General features: G+C 35.3%; 1 protein-coding gene across 5 annotated transcripts; it reads left to right on the top strand.

The window, feature by feature from the left end:
• The first annotated feature begins 5,848 nt into the window (after positions 1–5,848).
• On the top strand, positions 5,849–13,116 carry LOC133903588 (uncharacterized). 5 transcript variants are annotated; one of them, XR_009907309.1, is made up of 10 exons: positions 5,849–6,006; positions 7,034–7,159; positions 8,543–8,641; positions 9,153–9,295; positions 10,780–10,888; positions 11,118–11,225; positions 11,560–11,700; positions 11,784–12,027; positions 12,695–12,844; positions 12,935–13,116. XR_009907309.1 is itself a non-coding variant. In XM_062345005.1 (9 exons), the coding sequence occupies exons 1-9, from the start codon at positions 5,923–5,925 to the stop codon at positions 12,727–12,729; spliced, it is 1,089 nt and encodes a 362-aa protein (XP_062200989.1). In that variant the 5' UTR covers positions 5,849–5,922; the 3' UTR covers positions 12,730–13,116. The 5 variants fall into 5 exon arrangements, 3 of the variants coding, with proteins under 3 accessions (XP_062200989.1, XP_062200988.1, XP_062200990.1); XR_009907308.1 differs by having other exon boundaries at positions 12,660–12,844; XM_062345005.1 differs by having other exon boundaries at positions 12,695–13,116.
• Positions 13,117–21,404: the final 8,288 nt, after the last annotated feature.

Genomic DNA, 21,404 nt, shown 5'->3' with positions numbered 1-21,404 from the left:
CTTGCGCAATTTATATTCCTAGAATCACAATTGCTTACATATCACCCTATGTTACAAACCTTGATATAGACATAGAATTGTTCACTTTATTGAGACATAGAGTTTGGAGATTTTATATGTGTTGTAACTGATCATTTTAATTCCGCATCTTTATCGATTAAATTGATATATAGTTTTTAGAATCGCCTATTCACCCCCCTCTAGTTGGCCTCTTTGATCCCGGATCGGAGGCGCCATATACCAGTTGGAGATGGATTCAAGGTGAAGTAGACGACGATTTGGGTGGGAACAGCTTCGCGAGATGGCAGCAGTGACAAAAACCAATTGGTGTTATGGTCGATAGGGTGTGGTTGTGCGGCGCGATGAGCTTCGGGCCAGGAGGGCCACGACAGCATACACCTTCACCTACAACCGTGCGTCGATTAAAAGTGGAAGGAGGTGAAATAACATATGGAAGGAGACGCGTAGTATGGAAAGAATGAGGTGAAATAACAGATGGAAGGAGATATCTAGTATGAAAGGTAAATATTGGGTGATTAACGTGATTGATTATTTTCATACATGAACCAGGGTTCACAAATGCGACGAATATTAGTTGAAATTCGACCAATTCGAGCCGCATCTAATTCCTAAACTGAGCGAATTTCAAAATTTAAATTCAAAAAATAAAAAAATCAAAAAAATTCTAAAAATACTAGAGGCAATTCTAAGACCTTATGTGAAAAAGAAATTCCAAAAATAATGTCATTTGCATCATATTTTATATGGAGGAAGTTTAAAAAAAAACTAAAATAGACCATATGAACATGATGATTTGGCCCATCATGTTAAAGAAAAGCTTAACATGTAAACACATATTTTTCTTGTGCAGACATATCTTAAGAGGATCTTTAAAATTTATTTTACTTCATTTAGAGTTTTATTAATTTCTTTATAATTTTTACAAAGTTCACAAGCATAAAATGAACATATTAAGAAACAACATTGTAATTAACTTTTTCATGTCTACCATTATTTTTCCTACATAAAGTATAGTATAATTAAACTAATAAAAGTGATTTCACTAATTTTGTAGGTGTGATAAGTTGCTATGACTTAATCTAGTTGCAACACATTTACATAATCCTGCATGTTATAATAATTATTTCATGAGTCCATGTATTTTTAAAAGACATGAGATTATATAAGAAGACTAACAAAATCGGTTTCATAATTTTTAGATTAGCAAAGAATTAACTATGCATCTATAACATATATTATCGAGCCAAGATTTTGAGGTTCTCGTGGGTTTGTGTACTGTAGCTACTGTAGCAGTGGGCCCCGCATATTGTGTATATATACATATACATATACGTATATTTACACATATAATATAATTTTATTTTTGGAAAATTTCAAAAAATATCGAAAGGAATATTAGTTATATTAATAAATCAACTAAAATAATCTAAAATGCAAAGAAAAATATATATAACTCAAAAAATATGAAACAAATTTTGTTAATTTCGTATTATTGTCGTCTACATGCTAAAATTATGTGTATGCATAAAAGTACTATTGTTTTCCCTATAATTAAGTGAATGTGTTAAATATTGATAAATTCATAAATAAATATTGAGATATTCTAAATTGGTGAACTCAATTTTTTAGTCTTTTTTTGTCATGCGCTGTGAAAAAAAAAGCGTGGCGTAAGCGCGCCAATCAGACTAATACTATATATTAAAGCTATAAGAATTGGAGTGATTCTAGGGTTCAAGATACTGTAGCTAATGTTTATATAGGTTCTCCATATGTATACATGTATATATACGGATATGTATAGGTATTTATACGTATATGTGTACATATACATGTATGTATGTATATACATATATGTATATTTATATGTATAATATAATTTTTTAAAAAATTCTAGAAAAATAGCGAAAGGTATAATGTTATATTGATAAATCGATTGAAATAATCTAAAATGCACAGAAAAATATCTAAAACTCAAAAAAAAAAATGAAACAAATTTTGTTAGGTTCGTATTACTGTCGTCTACATATTAATTATGTGCATGCATAAAAATAATATTATTTTCTCCATAATTAAATTAATGTGTTAAATATTAATAAATTCATAAATAAATATTGAGATGCCCAAAATTAATGAACATAATTTTTTTAGTCTTCTTTTATCATGTTCTGTAAAAAAAAAAGGTGCGGTGTAGGCGCGCAAATCTATCTAGTTTAACTAGTTTTAGCAAGTACATTTTTAGTTAGCTGGCTTCTAAAATAAATTTTTAGTTTCTCACCACATCGCTTCTCCAATAGCGTCTCTCAGTTAACTTCTCAACTTTAATTTATTTTCCTCAGAAGCAGACTTCTGTCTTCTCTAAAACCTACTTCTCCAAATCTCTATTTGTTTTATCTTCTCAGGAAAACAGAACCAAAATAGAAAATGAACATAGCCTAAATAGAGAGGAACAATAACGTACGGAGGGAGGCTGTAAGCGGATTGTTAGATCAGAAATCGACAGACGTAGTTAGTTGTTTGCACCTTTTGCACAAAATTGGTCATTTTCACTAAATATTTCGCCATCTAATGTCTTAGGTTCATAGACTGTAATCATGGATATTTTTAGTTTAGTTTCTCCCAAAAAATAATCGATTCATCGGAATATTTTTTGACTGATTTTTGTTGCCTCCGGGCCCCGTAGTAAGGCCGATAATCGCCCAGTAACAGGAAATTGCTGCCAGTACATACATATCGAGCATGTAAAACTGTGTTGACACAAAACACTAAGGAAAAGTTTACCATATATATCCGCGCTATATAAATTTTGGGCCTACTCAGTCTGGTGACGAGCCCATCAATAGGCCCGAGGCCATACCAACCCAACCCAATTTGAAGGCATAATCGACCGCTGTGTTATGCCAACCAATTGCTCTTCATAGTTCTTCCCTTAGTTGTTCTTAGTTGTCTATGTTCCCTATCTTTCTTTTAGACTAATAATTGTGCACAAGTGCATGTGTGGCCATTGGATCCCTAATTATCTTCTAGGGGAACAACGTGATGCTGTGGGCCCTTGACTCCTGTTTTGCATCCAACATCATAATGAACAAGATATGCACGAATCACTGTATAAGATTGATTATTCTTTTCCTCTAGTTGCAGTGAAAACAACTATGCAATAATGGACAGCATCCACATGCTCCTCCACATTCCATGCCGCTACCGTTCACCGGGCAACGTCTATGAAATGCCAGCCTCACCGGCCATGGGTCATTGCCCTCGTCAGCACGTATTAGATTGATCAGAGACTTGCAAAGTATTGCAGCCACCTTCCCACATAGAGTTGCCTAGCTACCCACAAAAGATCTAACCTTCATTCATCAGTTCCACATGGCGCTCGCCAAGCTAGTCATCGTCGTCGTCACCGTGTGCCTCGCCTTCGCTACCGCACCGACGGCCATATCCTACCCTGGCGCGGCCGTGGGCGAGGGCTGCGAAGAGTAGATCAAGTACTTCACCAATTGCCTTGCCTATCCTACGATCCGTGGGATGTGCTGCAATGTGGTTAGGGACTTCAGGTGCCTCTACAAGCTGGAACGGGAGATGGTGGTCCCATGCATCCCTAACTGCGGGCACCCATGCCCGTTGAACGGGAAGGCTGTGGAAGCGGTGAAGCTGGCCGAGCTACACCTCTTGTGCATGGAGCACCTCAACTGCCATTAAGCCTAGCTAGCATGCATCAGTACTTGCTAGATTTGTGTTTTGTGGTTCGTTCAATTGTTGTCACTGTTTCTTCGTTTAGTTTGCGTGGATGTACTCGTACATACCGAGCATAGCTTGTATTCTCCATTTAATCTTGAGTGTATCTATTTAACATTCGAATGTTTTTACTGCGCAAAATCATTCACATTTTCAGCCATCAGATCTTCAATCAACGCACTAGATCAGGCTGCAGCAATTCATATAAACAAACACAACCCTAACCCACCCGATCCAATCCCATTCCCCACCATGGCTCCTTAGATCCACCCCTCCCGCGCTCCACCACCCTGCCGGAGAAGACAACCACTAGTCGGTGAGCACAAATCTCCTAACAAATCTTGTACTACAAATTCAAATGATTTCTCCACAATTTTCATTCGCTTGACATTTAGCCTTTCCGCTAATCTTTCTCTCTTGGATTGTCACTCTCCTTCATGCATGCATATAAGCATGTGCATGTGCATGTGCTTCTGTGACTGTTCTTAAGGGAAAAACACTGCCTGCAAATAGGAGACCGGTTCATATGCATATGAACCGTTTGCCAGGGCTCACTAATTTGACCGCCCACAATATGCTTCGTTCCATCTCTTAATTTTTCTAGGCCCATTCAAATTAGTAGAGCGAGAGCCTAGCCCACGTACCCACATGACCATGTCCCTCCACTACTCCACCGCCCACGCTTCATGCGCCACACACTCATATCTAGTCCCCAACCCCATTCTTCGCAATACAACGGCGCTTTTGAGCTTCTCCGTCTCTTGCTCATTGCTCCAAAGCTCACACAACCAAATGTGGTCTCCTTTCCAATCTCCTCTCATTCTCTACACGGTCACTCCCTATCTAATTCTTACCCCGCTGGCTGCCTCCACTTTCACCCGGTAAGGTCCTACCTCATGCCTCGTGGCTTCGACAACCAGAGGTTATGTCCCAGGTGCTCGTGAGTGTACTCCAACCACCGCAGAGGCCCTACAATTTTAGGTGTGTCATGCAGGGGAAGAGGTTGTGGCCAGCACCATTGACAAGCCTCTATGAGCCAAGCTCGAGCGTGCCTGCAAGCTTGAAGGTCAAATGAGTCTCGCTCATGCCTGCAAGCTCGAAGGTCAAATGAGTCTCGCTCGAGCTCGTCTCAAGTCGAGTAAGCTCAGCTGGTTGAAATTAAAAACACTAGTTTCAGTCATGGGCAAGAGGAAATGGATTGTGCCGATTCCAGGTTGACAGGTGAGACAACGAGTTAAGAAAAAGGACACATTACAATAAAGGCCAATCAGCAACTAGCCAAGTTATCGAACAATACATTACACGCCTTTCTCCTTGAGTCAGTCCCCCTTGCCCTATGATCCTCATGCTAGTCTCCCCAAATCTGTGCTACAGTCTATGCACTAGGGGTGGTGGGCATGATTAATGTATTGTGTATTGTGCATTGTGCTCTGAGTACATGGTTGCATGCTGAAGCTCAAGAGAAAACAAGAATCTCAAAAGTTCTTTCCTGAACCTATATCTACTCTTGTGTAATTCTTGTGCTTAGAAAAATTCGAGAAATGTAAATATAGCAGCGAGCGGTACGATCCTCAATGCGAAGATCTCAGCACACTTTGCTTTCCGGCGATCCTTCTGTTGTTCAACAGGATCTAGATCTAAGAACGATTGTCGTGCTGCGATGTGGACGAGCATCTACACGTTGTCCAGGTTCCCGTGACGTCAAGTTCTTCTGGGCCCACCTGTCGGATGCCGCCAAGCAAAAGAGTTCCTTGGACCCAGGCCCGTCCCGTCCACTCCGCGCTGTCCCGCATCCCTTTTCTCACCCGGAAAAGAACACCCACGCCAGCATCACCTCACTGCAACAACGACCCCACCCATTACCCGAACACTAGGGCCTACACACCAGTGAAATTCGATTCCCGCGTGAGTAGCTCCAGCCATTCAAGCAACCGTGCATTCCATCTGCCCTCGCGCTCAGGACGGATGGGATGGACCCCATCTCCAGTTACCGGACGGTCCACCTCAGCCCATGCAGGTGGGCCCAGAGATCACCTGGGCCCCAATGTCATAGAGACGAAGCCCTCCACGCCTTGTGGTTAACTAACTGGAGGCGAGGCGATCCGGACCGATCTCCAATTTCGCTGCCGACGCCGAGCTGTTTCGGCGGCTGCGAGAGAACGGGGGATGAAGGGCGGAGGCGGCGGCGCGGCGGCGGTGCCGGGTGACTACATCTACTTTAAGTCCGTCGTCCCGCTACACAAGATCTCCGTAAGCTTCGCACGCCCCGCGGCTCCGTCCCATCTCATCCTGTCTCCCCTCCCGCGCACGAATTTCGGGGGTGCGGTTTACTCAGGTCCCGGGTGCCGCTTGGTTCTGAGTTTGTTCGTGGGTAGCCGGGTCGCTTCGACTTCGATCGCTTCGTGTGTGTCGTTGGTGGCGCCTTCTCTCGCTGGGATTCCGTTTGGTTTCGCCGCCGGGGTTTTAACTTTTGAGCTTGGGAATGCTCTCGGTTTTAGATGGATTGAAGCGAATTTAGTGTGAAGAATCGTCTCTTCTCTGCAAGATCTGCGGGAGGACGATGGTTGATGTGGTTTGGTGTTTGGCAGATTGGGGTTTTGTTCTGTCTTGCGTAAACTTAATTTGATGATATGCCAACCAAGACTGCAAGCTTAAGCTTCTGCATATACGCAGTTCGTAAACAGGCATTTCCGTCCAGTGTCGAGTGATACTTGTCTGGTCATGATCTAGCCATTCTGGATCGTAAGAAAGTTTAGCATTAATGTTGCTTGGTGGCTGGTTTACTTTAGTTAAGTAGCTTACATTTCTCCAGTTATAGTCTACTATCCATGTCTCTGTATTCGGTCTGTGAAAGTCGTGCTCAATCAAGTTATCTAGCGATTAGGAGTTCATTTTTTTCTAAGAAATAATTAGGAGTTCATTTGATTCGATAATGGGAGCTGCTGGCCGAACTACGTTTTTCTTATCTTACAAATGTAATATTCTGTCCTGTGCTTTTTTGAATTCACGAAGTGCATTGTCGTGGTCGCATGCTAATGCATCGCTATCTTTTTTCTTTCATTTGTTGCAATCTCAAGTTCCTTCTTGTCATTTGAATGCGTACTTTTAGTCTTCATCTCTTTTTAAGCATAACAGCAAAACAATTTATCTGGCTGTCTACTACATCCAGTATAGAACTCATAAATAAAAAAATTAAAAGAGCTTAAGTGGTTCTTGTTTAGTATTTGTGATTTTTTGGGTCATGCCTAGCTTTTTCTTTTCATTGGGGACTTTGTAGATTGGGTCGAAATTGTGGAGGTACTATGACTTTGGCCCCAAGGTTGTGCCGCCTCTTGTCTGCATCCCAGGAATTGCAGGGACGGCTGATGTATATTATAAACAGATAATGTCCCTTTGTATGAAGGTACGTACTCTAAGAGATGAAAGTGTCCATCCGTCTCAATATATCTATTCTTATTTTGATTATCTGAATTATGAGAGTTCATATGTGACTGTATTAGCTGGTTACCTGCAAATATAACTATGTGATATGCACACCCTTATACATGTGTTTATTCTCCATATTCAAGGGTGAAGAGTTATAAATTTCTGGTAAACATTTCTTCTGTACAAAAGGCATACCCCTTCCCCCACACACCAAAAATATGTAAAGGAACTAAAATAAGAAGTTTATGTGAAGCTTCCATCTTCTTACTAAGTGAAATTTTGGAACACGAGCAGGCCAATAGTTGAATGTTGAATTACTAAAATTTTTAGAATAAGTCTATCCCCCTCAACTATAAAAAAGTCCATCTTAACCAGCTTTTTACCACATAGATTTATCACATCATTGCTTTTTGCTGGTGTTGGCAGTCACATCGGGAAGCTTGGTTGTGATGACAAAATTTCCTTTTTCATTCCTTTTTCATTCCTCTTCATTTCTCTTCATGTTGTTGCTGCTCTGCTTCTTCCTCTGCAATTGCTTCACCTGGCAAACCAGAGATATACACCTCCCCCTCTCAGCCCCAGATTTAGAGGTGAGATACCTAGCCCAACGGCCAGGTCTAGTCAACCTCATATCCCTGCTGGAGTTGCTCACCACCATTGCCCTGCCACCACTGCCAAAAAGTTTGGGTGGTGCTGAGACAGTTTCATCATGTATAGTTGGCGAGAAAGAGGAAGATATGAATTAGAGAAAGACAGAGATAAAGTGGATTTTGTTTAGTTTGGTCATTTGCTGACCTGTATGGGTGAGGTGCGTAGATGTCCATATGGTAATATCAGCTAATGTTCATGCCAATTTGGCCAAAACAGCTGTGAAGTCTGAGCCAGATCCACACCAGCAAGATGACCCAACAAAACCACCTCAGGGTGTATTTTAACCCGGTTTTCAAAGATAAGGGGGGGGGGGGGGATAAAAACCGGTTTTGTGTTCAGGAGGTTAAGTGGACTTCTTGGAAAGTTCTTGGGGGAAAATGCACTTGTTCCAAAATTCTAATGTCAATGAAGATTTACAATAATTTGGAAATACTTTGTAACAAGCAGGTTGTAATTCTCGGAGACTGTAATTATACCTTTAATTGTTGTTGGTGCTGCTTCAGTAGCTTAGGATGTATTCATGCTTTGGAAGACAACCAAATTGTGGTAGTGCTGTGAAGTGTGTCAAATTTGAAGTGGACATACCTTCTTGAAATTTCAATGCCAATTCAACTGTGGCAGAAACTTTATTGATCTCTGTTTGCCAGTGGTATAACTAGTTAATTACATGTGGAACTACTTGAAGATTCATTTTTCTATATTCCTTCAGGGTTATCGAGTGATATCTATTGATGTTCCTCAAATTTGGAATCACCATGAATGGATTCATTCATTTGAAAAGTTTCTGGACTCCATGAACATCCATCATGTAAGGAAACGCCACCCTATTTTCCTTCTGCGTTTGTGTTTTGACAAGGCTGTTAGCTTAATAAGGCATTGTCATTTTGTTTCCTTGCCATTTTTGCTTAAAATTCCGCACCCATTTTCTTAGAATCCATTCATTTTCCACTATCTGCTTTTGCTTGTTGCAAACTTTAGTCCTGGACTTCCATTTTCACTTTTATTCAACTTTCCATCTTGACAAAAAAAAGGATACAACCAAGGTATACTGAACCATTAGCATATGCATCAAAATTAGTGCACTCTCCTACTTATTCTCAAAAAAACCATGCCTTTTTTTGTTCTTTCCACAAGTAAATAAGTAGAATTTTTACTTCCCACTTTTGTTTGATTCTCTTCTTTCTTGAGAAAACAAGTACAGTAGGGTTAGTTAATTTATTCCTAGTAATGTACAGCAGAAGTCTTAGTTTTACTTCACACAATCCTTAGGTATTCAGTTGGGTTACGAATAAGTTATACTGAACCATCTGAGAATGCAGGTTCATATTTACGGTACATCTCTTGGTGGATTTCTGGCACAAATATTTGCTCAACACCGTCCAAGGAGAGTAAAGTCATTGGTCCTATCAAATACTTTCCTTGAGACACACAAGTTTGCTGCTGCCATGCCATGGTCTCCAGTGTACGTATAACCTCTTCAAAGGTCTTTTGTAAAATTGTATGAATGTGTATAATAAACTGGTCATATACCTGTTTACGTGTTTGAACACCTCCTTGCATCTATGTTATGTTGTTTGAAAGGAATTTTAGCATATGTTTCTCACCAACACAAGGCTTCAAGTTTTCATGATAATTTATCACTGATGGAGAATATACACCCATCCTTTTTTTGAAATGAAAAAATTATAATTCTTACATAGCTTCACAATTTCTGTCTAAGATACCAGATAAATCAAGTTAACTGAATTACCTTAGGGGTGTCAGGTCATGAATTTTAAATTTATTTTTTTAAAACAAGGACCTGATGGGGTTATGTAGGAACATGTCTTATTCTGTCAGAGAATATGTTCTTTGGACCCTGGGGTTATGTAGAAACATTGTCTTATTCTGTCGGAGAATATGTTATTTGGTAAAAACAAGTTTTTAGGTCAGGTTTGTTGTGTTCTGTGGATTAAAAAAGCAACTTGTAAAACTCGTTTTTATGTTTAAAGAAAACACGTTTTTATTATACCAATTATACCAGTCTAAGTTTGTGGTTGCTCTGTGCTGTGCTTATTTTTAATCTGCCATGAACATGCATTTGTGTAGAAATCGAACACCCATTTGGCAAATCTAATAATAATTTAACAAACTATGTCATCCAACGGTTGGTCCTTCACTATTTTCTCTCTTGTGGACAATTAATTTGTTAACCACTCCCATATTTTCTGTTATTTAGAACGCAACTACATCTCCTGCAATTTGGTTTAGAATAATACAGCTAAGCAAACATCAAGATGTACTGTAGCACAAGGTTAGAGTTAAGATTAGTTGTTAGGAATCAGATTAGAATAGTTAGAGATAAGATTTATTAGTTAGTCTTAGAGATAAGATTTGTTAGACTAGATTGTTATGGGTGGCTCCTATATAAAGGAAGGCACGCCATGTATTGTAATCAATCAAGCAAGAGAAATCAATCTAGTTCCCAGTCTCCTTCTCCTATATCTTTCCCAATATTCTAAGTCTCCTCAATATATAGTCCAATCCCTCGCTTAGCATCTGACGCTGCTCAGCTATCCTCCTATATATAGTCCAGCACTGTTGCAGATGTTCTTTGCAACAGTGCTGAGCTAACCAAGCATCTTACCTTCAATGATTAGTGATGCTGTTATTGTAGCTTAGATGATGTTCTTTGCAACAGTAGCGAGTAGAATATGGTGATTATAATGGGTGACATGAAGCTGAATGATGTTCACCAAAACACATGGCATAATCTTGTGAAGAATAACAATTACGCAACTAAGAATCTCGAGTTCTCAGCTCAATTTAAACTAGTTTTCTAAAAATTCTCTTTTGTAACATTAGGTGACATCGTATGTTCAAATTTGTTGGTATAAAATCGTACTTTATACTTGGTATAATTACTAGCGAATAACAAGGTCCAACAATTTTCTTTTGATATTGCAGTGTTAATTGGACCCCTTCTTTCTTGCTGAAGCGATATCTCTTGACAGGAATCCGAGATGGTCCCCATGAACCATTCATTGCAGACTCAGTAGATTTTATTGTGGGTCAGGTTGGTATCATCTATAAACACTTATTTAGGTGTTCAATGTTTTTGCATTAAGTAGAATTCACAAATGTTTAAAATGATTTTATGATATGTTATAAATACGAGTAATCAAACTTGATCTGCTATGTGGTTAGATATTCTAGTTAGATGGCAAGCCTGTTTTGTTTCATTGTTGCTGTTTTGTTCTGCCTGCCTTCTCATGTGATAATATCTTCTGCATGCTGCATGCCAGGTCGAGACATTGTCAAGAGATGACCTTTCATCAAGGTTGATGTTAAATGTTAATGTTGCATCAGTTGGATCATTAATGCTACGTGATTCACTCATCACTATAATGGATGTAAGTTACCTAAAATTCAAGTACTATAGCAGAAACCTTATACATTACTGTTTACATAGTTTTTTCTTAATTGTTCTCCATTCCATCTATTGGCTGCAAGAGTTAAGAGCTTTGATCTATGTTTAACATAAGATTCAGAGATTAATTCTTAACCTGTATGAGTAGGTTAGGAGATAAGCATATTTAATTTTGGTACCTTACAATAACCGACCTTTCAGAACCATCAGTTGATAAGGACTTCCAAGAGTGATTCCTGAAATCCTGCCATGATCGTTGACTTTTGACACTCCAATATCTCGCGTGCTAACTGTGTGCAGTGAACATCTTTGCACAGACAAACGACTACTCTGCTGTTCCTCAGCTGTTGAAGGACCAATTAAATGAAAGATACCCAGGTGCAAGGCGTGCTGTACTGAAGACTGGTGGTGATTTTCCCTTCCTCTCACGTCCAGATGAGGTTAATTTGTACCTTCAGGTATTGTGGACACGTCTTTTGTTTCCCTTTCATTGTTATCACTTATCAGACTTTATGAAGAATAATTCTCGAAACACTGTCAGCTACATTTGAGGCGGGTTGGTGTAGAACCAAGGCCAGATCTGGTCCAAGGTTTCACACGAAATGGCAGTGCTGGGAGCTCAAAGGATCAGAAAGATGGAGGGGACAGCTTTGATGATAGTCCTGGAGATGATGGCCACCAGGGTTCAGGTGGCCGTAACCGTGACACAGGGAATTGTGGATCAGAATCACATGATTCTAATGAGCCGATACCAACAAGCACAATGCTTGCTAATACTGTACTAGGTACGCTCAGCTCTACCCTGCAAGCTTCACTATGGATGCTCATGATACATCACTGCTATGTGTCCGCCTTCTATATTTCATCGAGACAGCTGTTCCATATATGAAGTAGTAATATGCTGTTTTACCCGTTGTAGAACTGGTTTTATAGAAATCATGGGAGCATATACCCACCTGCGTTGGAGTCCGTGTTGCCATTGAAAATCTGAAAGAGCACATCAACATATGGAAAAGTACTTTTGGGTGTTTGTATAATATGCTTGTGTTCTATATTTACCCATTTTTCTGTTTTTTAGGCCTGTAAATGGATTCCATTTGCCTGAGACATGATTGTGATAGTCCGATTTTCTTAAAATAGAAAAAAAGTTGCTTACCTCGATGATTTTTTTTTTTTTTTGCAGTTTCTTGCCACTTATTTCTGTTCAATTCAGGTTCTTTGTGCACATCTTCGTGTTGATTTCTGTTAAAACCGACCATGTTCGGGAGTGTCCGTTTTTCCAGTAATGCATACTGCATTTGACTAAGCGATGCAGAGATCCTAATTGCGCTTAGTCTTATCAATTGATGATCTGAGACATCTATATTTTCGTGTTTGTGCTTATTCTGTCAATTTGACTCACTGTTGTCTCGTACAGTTTTAAGTTCCATGAGAAAATTGTGCGTAACACAGGGCTCGTGCTGTCATCTATCCCAGCGGAATTGTGATCGAACAACTGTCCCGCATGGAAATGACATGTTCTGAAAGAAAAGGTGTACGAGAGTAGATTGCGTACAATGACCACCAGCCATCACTGGATAAACGAAGAATACAAAAGACGTGGTAATTTTTGTTTTCCCGTCATGACTTTGTCACGAGTTTGTGACCATATGGTAACAGGAGAGAGAAACAAATTGGATGAATTCTTTGCAGTTTGAGGAGACGAAAGGGGCACAACTGATGTTATGGATGAAAACATGTATTTCAATCTTGCAACAGAAAGGGCACATGGGTTATTTGATAGGTCTAACTCAGACTAGGGAGTGGAAAAGCAAACTGCTGCTGAGTCAGCGTGTGAGGTGGCAAGCTAAGTCATCCAAAGGTTGTATTTGGCCTATCTATCTATCTATATATATACATATACATACATACATACATACATACAAATATTTTGCATTTTTCTCTAAAATAATGCAGCCGCATTTTTTAAGTCTAGAGGTATTACAAGCCATTCAAAATGATGTTTATCTATAGATTCTTCTGTTATCTTTACTTGTCAAAACCCGGCTTTTAAACTAAATTTTGAAAAGTATTTGCTACTCGGTACTCATCATTTTTATTGCTAGCTTATTTTAGGAGTAGCAAAGCTTTCTCTCGATATCTCTAGTCATGAATATATGTTATAAGTTTTTATCATCACATTAAGCAGTTTTATTCAAAAGGAACACTTCTCTGTGGACACAAAGTTCTCCTTTCACTATTATGGTTATATCAGATGCGGAGATTACCTGAGAACTACTAAAGAGACTTCTCTTATAGAGTACATAGTATAAAAACTCGTCTTATATAGACAAACTAGAAGATAAAGGGATTTTAAAAAACAACACTATTTTATTTCTACAAGCATAGCTTACAAATAATTTTTCCTTTCGAGAACCCTAAATACTTTCTTACACAGATGATTACTTTATAGAGATGGTAGCACAATTTCTTCCTTCAATATAGCCTATTTTACAAGTGGACTATTAATAGGAATGAGAGAGAGCGCTATGGACGCTCTCGCTCTGCTCTGGAGGATGCTTGATGGCTGGTGGCTAGTAAAATAATTTGCAAAGAAAATGAAAATTTGTAAAGGAAAAAAAATAGATTTTGGACATGAGATAGGAGAATGTAAAATATATCTACAAGAGCATATTGCAAAGAAAATCTTACAATTCCCTGATCTCATGAATGATAGAAATGTTCTACAACAATTTTTAGAAATTGTAAATTATGTAAGAAACTATATGGATAATCTGACTAAGCTTGCTGGGCCACTATATGCAAACGAATTTTTTTACTTCATTTTTTCTTAGTTAAAAAAGAATGGTCAAAAGTACTTCAACTCCAAAGATACAGATAATCTAGCTAAGCTTGCCGAACATTGCGTGTATGGATCTTCCATGTCCCAATTATTGATATTACTTATCAATACATTTGTACATATACTAACTTTTTATTTTAGATTTTGCCCATGTCTGACAATATCCATTATATCTTCATTTGAGAGTGGAATATCAAAATTTTCATGATAAGCTTTCTTCATTTCTTTAAATTTATCATTCATCACCTTTTTTAATTCTTTAGAATTTCTTCTTTCATTTTTATCTTTCATTGTGGTAATATTGGTTCAAATTTTTGTTCACTTTCCAATCTATATATGACCCGTCCAAAGGATCTACATTTTTCATCAAGCATTCTTTATATATAGATTTTTTGAAGATCTTTCTTCTTTTATAATTGTACAAGGTGCTGCTGTTGGCATTTTTTTTTTATTCTTTGCTCTTTTAAATTTCTGAATATAATCTTTTGCAGCTAGTTATATATAATAATTTACTTCCAAAATTTTCCAAGCTTGATTTAAAGCTTCATCAATATTTACATATTTTTTTCATGATATCCTTCGTGACAATTTTTGTTTCTATTTTTTGAGCCAATATTTCTTCAAATGATATGTATATTCCTGGTACCTTGCCATCATATACAACACACACACACACACACACACACACACACACACACACATATATATATATATATAGGCTTTTGTTCTATTACATCGGGAATCTCTGATGTAGACAGTAATTCATTTATCATATGAAAATATTCAGCAAGATTATTTAATATTGATAACATATATCCCTTTCTCTTCTCGTTTATTGTTATATAGATACTAGAAATTGTCTAGTATGCATTCTTGAACTTCTTCTAGGATTATATAATTTTTTGGCTTAAATTTATATAAATTTGACGGAAATATTTTGAGCTTATTTTCAGCTCCAAAACTAAATGATTCAAACCCACTAAAATTCATTGATCTCTTCATACCTGCAGAATAGATGATCGAGAAAATAGGTCAAGTAACTTATTATCCTATCCTTTTATATGTTCGAAAATAACTTTATAGTCATTTCTAGTAATAATATCTTCAAACAAAATCCATCTTCTAGTAGAACTCTTTTTACTATTGATTTGATTATAATATCTACATATTGCTTTATAGTATGTTCTAATTGTAAATTCTTTGAATCCTAAATATAATTGAAAAGAATTTATTGCATATATTTTTGCAAAGATTTCTCTATCAGTATTATACATATTTTTTCTTCTGTTTTTGGTGAATATTTATTAGGTTTTCGTTTTAATATAGCGTCACATCCTTCTTTAGAGCTATCAGTTTCAATAATAAAATAATTATCATCTAAAGGTAATTCTAACGGTTTTAAGTCCTTAGCCTTTTCTTTTATCAATTTTACTAACTTTATATCTTTGGAGTTGAAGTATTTTTGACAATTCTTTCTTAACTTTGCATATAGTGACCCAGTAACCTTAGCCAGATTATCTATATAGTTTCTTGCATAATTTATAATTCTTAAGAATTGTTGTAGAACCTTTCTATCATTCATGAGACCAGGGAATTGTAAGATTTTCTTTGCAATATGCTCTTGTAGGTATATTTTATTTTCTCCTATCTCATGTCCAAGAAAATTATTTTTTTTTACAAATTTCCATTTTCTTTTTAGATAATATTAATCCATTTTGTTCAAATTTTCTAAAAAATATTTAAGGTGAGCAATATGTTCCTTGTAAAATTTTTGAGAATATTAACAGATCATCTATATAGACTAATATAAACTCCTAATTTTCATTAAAAATATTTTGCATTTTCCTTTGAAATAATGCAGGCGTAGTTATTAAGCCTTGAGGCATTACAAGTCATTCAAAATGACGTTGAGGATATGTGAATGCTGACCATTCTATAGATTCTTTTGCCATCTTGACTTGCCAAAACCCGACTTTTAAATCAAATTTTGAAAAGTATTTGCTACCTTGTATCCTATTAATCCATTCTTATTTATTTAAAATATTATATGCATCATCCACTGTATTATCATTTAGCCTTTTGTAATCTATTACCATCCGTGATTTTCCCCTTACTATTTCAGAATAATTTCTTACTATAAATGCTATTGATCTGTGTGGACTTCTACTTTCTCTTATTGCCCCTAATTTTAATAACTCCTCAACATGCATTTCAAACTCTTGTATGTCTTTTGGAGTGGCTTCTATAGGACATGTTTTGATTATATAATCTGGGTTTGTTATGTTAATTTTACATAAAATAAAGTTCTTATCATAATATTTTATTGGTATTTATCTAATTATTTGGATATCTTCTAATCTTTGGACAATCTTCTCTATATCCTTTTTGGATTTTATGTCTTTGTACTAATTTGGTGCAAATGATTGTAATCCTATACATTCTACATAAAAATTTGTTATGTAATATTCTTCTGTGCTTGTATTAGACTCGTTTTCGTTATGTTTGTCTGAAAACTCATTGTCTATACTACATTCAAGATTTCCATTTTCAAGATCAAGATTGACAATTTTTTGATGTTGCGTTCTACCACGCTTTCGTACTTCTGAGATATATGAAACATTGTCTTGGTATGGAATAAATGTAATACCTTGTTCATATATAATTGTAGTTTGTAAAGAATGTTGTAAAAACCTTAATACAATTAACTTGTCATCGTTTATCATAGATGTCTCGTATTGTAATTTCATCTATTATGTATTCTGTGCCATTTATTAATACCTCAATATTGTATGCTAACTGATTATGGATCTTCCTTATTCCTGACATATCAGTAGATGTCTCTGTTTTATTATCATATATCGCATGTACTATTTTAGGACATTTTACAAAGTACTTATCATGAATAATTTTTTTTATCCCATGTCTACTAATGCCAATATTTTATAGGTAATATTTGGTCTTAATTTTACCTTTACTGGAATTCTTATTCCTAATATTTCTTTAAATGGTAATATATACTTATTACCAAAGTTTGTTATAGCATCTTTTAACTAGACTATCTTGTCACCTCTACTATCTTTTAACTCTATAGTTTGCTCTAGCATTCAGTATTTTCTATGAACTCATCTTCTTTCAAATTTGTATTGTCAATTTTCGTTTTCAAGTACTCTAATTCTACTTCTAATTTATTTACTTTGTTTTCTAATGTTCTTACTCTGCTGGACATTATTTTTTCATCTGATTCTAGTTCTAGTTCCTTTCTCTATCTTTGCTCTTTTGCTTTCAAACATTCAAAGCATGCTTGTTTTAGACATATGCTGCATGTAGCTCTATTTTCTTGACTTGGGTAGTATATACAAAAAACACATTTTATATTATAATCCCCCTTTCCTCTATCAAACATGATCACAACTTGCTTGATCCATCATTTCTATTGTTAGACCCGCTAATTCGCCTATTAAATCCATTTCATTATTACTTAACTCGTAGTCAGCCTCATTGTTTTCAATCTCATCAGTTTCTATAATTGAATATATTGACTCATCGTCTTTGATTCCATCACCGCAAACTAATATATTTTCATTTACACTGTCTATTAGTAAAGCTCTTTCTTGTTCTTCATATTTGCTAGAATATCTTTTTGATCCTTATTAGAACAAGTCCTACTTAGGCGGTGAGGTGAATTGCATATGAAACATCCAGTATCATTTTTAAAATTCCAACCATTTTAGTCATTTGAAAAAAATCCAAAAAAGGATATATAGGGAATAGAAAAATTCCACCCGCCTAAGTAGAGAACAGTTACAAATAAAGAGGAAACTAATATCGAACAAGTCTTACTTAGGTGGTCAAGCAAATTGCATATAAAACACCTACATGTCTTATCGTAAATGTTCTTAGTATTATAATGTCCTACGTTCCTCTTATGTAAAAATGGAGCTTTATTACCTGATCTTCTTAGAAAATATATTTTCTTAGTTTTGTAACTATTATTATTCTTTCATTGAGGTCTATGATAGCTTGTATTCTTGTGCCTTTCTTCTCCATAGGTTAATGATATTTGAATTATTTTATTGCAAAAATTACAATTTGAGTGTTTCATGGATCTTTGTGCTTGTATATTTGTACATATTTTCTTCAGTTGTTTAAATACAAAAGTTATGGCTTAAGATATATTGATAACTGCCCATTCAGTTTCCTTTTTATACTCTTCAAATATCATGCTCCCTGAGGGATCAAGTAATTTATTAAAATAACGTTCAACTACTCCCTTGTTATAACCTTGCTTTGTAGTAGTAGCATTATATAAATAATATTACGAGAATTCCTTTATACCTTTTCAGTTTGTTAATGTTAACTTTTCTATTTCTCTTAGCCTTTCATTTTGTAATGTAGAAAAGCCTAATTCTGGGTCTTCTGCTATTATAATGTTTGATGTTATATTTGCAAAATTATTTGGGTTGCTACCCCTCTTTTTAATTCTTCATAAAGGTTAAGGTTATTTTGTACCCATTGTTCCCATAAACTTTCGTTGACCATCCTAAAAATGTTTCTAAATAAGTTATCATATATTCTACTTTATTTCCTATGTTATGTTGATTTTATATATATTTCTGAGATCAAACATTTCCATATGCTTATGATATTAAGCCAATCAATATGATCATGTGCTGCTAGATTTAGTATCGCACCGTCACTCTTATAATTTTGAAGCTTAGTCTTTTCAAATTCTCTTCTCTTAGAACCCATGTATGTATATTGTCCTGAAATATAATTATAAGGATAATATTCTTTCTCTGAGGGCCATTTTCCTGATACTCTAGATGGTCTTTCCATTTCCCCTTCATTCTTTACCGAACGAACCTTCATCATATCTTCTCCTTTTCCCTTTTCCTATGTCTACTTCCATAGCTTTCATTGCATTTTCTAAATTATGCAACTCTACATCATCTAAGGAGTCTATAAAATCCTTATATTGCTCTGAGGCATCATAAGTGTCAACTTCAGCGTATAATTCATTACTTAGTTCATCTTCCTCTTCATAGCTTTCTAATAATAATTTATCATTTATATCGCACTGCTCATCTTCGCTTGCGGATTTACTATTAACTATTTGCTTATCTTTTTCATCGACCTCTTCTATTCTTTTTTCACTCTGTTTGTTTATATCTTTCTTACTTTCTGAGCTTTATGGAATTAATTCCTTATCTCTTTTTAACTTTCTTAACCTTGATAATTCTCTATAGAAATAAAGTTCTTTATCCTTTAGTGCAGGCTATTCACTTATCATAGTGTTGTTATATTCTACGGATATTTGTTTTAATTTTTCTTCATAATATTTTATTTTGGTATCTAAATCTAATTTTTCCATAAAGTCAATTACAATGTGCCGCATATTATCTTCAATATCTTGTTCTGATATAACAGAGTCTAAATCATCTAAGGCTCTTGACTTATAATTTATGAATCTAATATTAGTATCACCTTTGCAATTTTGGTAACTTATATAATTTTTAGGTTGTTTGAAAGTTTTATTTTCTATTAACTTGCTTATATTCCATTCTTCTCCTGCTCTTACTCCAGAGTCTTTTTTAAAGGGCTCATAAACTTTATTCCCTTTGATTGTATGCTTTAAATTACATCATTCACATTCACTTTATATCTGGTTCTACTTCTATTAGTTAACCTTCCAATGAATCCTATACTTACTAATAAGTTTGTTCCTTTGAATTCTTCATATCTTTTGGCCTGGAAACCAAAACTTATTTTTCTATAAATTCTTTTATAGGCATCATCAAGTCTGGAGCTATGTAAGTTATTAATCTATTTTCGTTCATATCTCCTTCTAAGAATCCTAATGCAGCTTTATTTACTGTATCCTATCTTTTATTTAATAATGTTATTAGCACCTTTGTTCCTAATTTCTTCCTTGTCATGCCCTTAATTCCTATGATATACATATCTTGGTGAATATATTTATAATTTGAATATTTTAAATTATTTTCAAATTGCTTATAACTCTTAATTCTACTGGTTGTGTCAACACACTTAATTTACTTATTTAGATATTCTGTATAACTCATTCTTACTTTCAAATATACTCATTTGATAGAATTGTTGAGGCTTTATTTTTCTTAAAGTATCCTTCTGATATCTTTCAAGGTCCTTTTTTTACATCTATGACTTCTTCTAGGTTATCTATATTCTCACTTTTCCCCTGTAGCCTATCTATTGAAGTTTAGGGTCTTGTATCTTGGTTTACTAGCTGAAGTATTTTACCTCTTTTGACGAAACTTTTAGATATATCCATCTTTGTAAATTTATAGGCTTAGTGGATGCAACTATTCCAAATGAAGCTAATACGCTCTCTTTGTTGCTTTCTTCTATATTGATTCTATTTAAAATCTGGATCAACAACTGTAGAATGATATTATTTTACCTTATTAATATCTTAGAGTCCTCTTTAGGTGATTCATAATCAGAAAAACCAACAGGGTTAGCTAAGTATTTTTCTATTTCTCTTAAAATTTAGTTGTATTCTATCATATATTTATGGAGAACCAAGATCTTTATTTCTTCCAAAAGCCTTTTAATATTAACTAAATCTTGATATAAAGATTTTGATTCTTCCAATGCCCTTATAACTTCTTTTTTATCAGATAGCTTATCTAGCAACAACAAAGAGTCTAATTTCTTGTATAACTGAGTAACTTCTTCTTTAATGTAATCATTATTTTGACTGGATTTATTTTTCTCGGTCTTATTTTCTTGTAAGATTTGTAAGGCCAAATTTAGTTTGTTATGTATAAGAGAATATTTTGCTTCTAACCGTTTTTTTTATCTTTATATAATCTTTCTAATTTTAAGTCCAAGTCATCTTGTCTTTTACCCCAAGTTTTATAAAAGTTTTGCAATAAGTCTACAATTAGATTTAATTGACTATGAGAAGAATGCCAACTATGATCTTTGGAGGAATTGAGTCTGTATCAAATATTAATATTATCTTTTGTATTAACAACTTTACTTGTACTAACTTCTAAATTTAGATATTTTAATTTTTTAATGATGACCAAGCTCTGATAACAATATTGTACTTTATAACTATATTGTAAGCTTTATAACTATATAAATTTTACTATTCAAATTTGAGTTACTATTTACTATTAACCGAATGACTAGCGATATTTATCATTAGCGTGCGACGGTATAAGGATATAATATTATAATAACTCATCCACTTCCTGCGTGCAATTTTATATTCAAGAATTACTATTTGGTATTATTCAGATACTTTAGTACTATTTGCACACCGTGTAAACA

This window comes from Phragmites australis, chromosome 21, assembly GCF_958298935.1.
Source record: "Phragmites australis chromosome 21, lpPhrAust1.1, whole genome shotgun sequence".
NCBI lineage: Eukaryota > Viridiplantae > Streptophyta > Magnoliopsida > Poales > Poaceae > Phragmites > Phragmites australis.
This window is presented reverse-complemented; position numbering and strand designations above follow the sequence as displayed.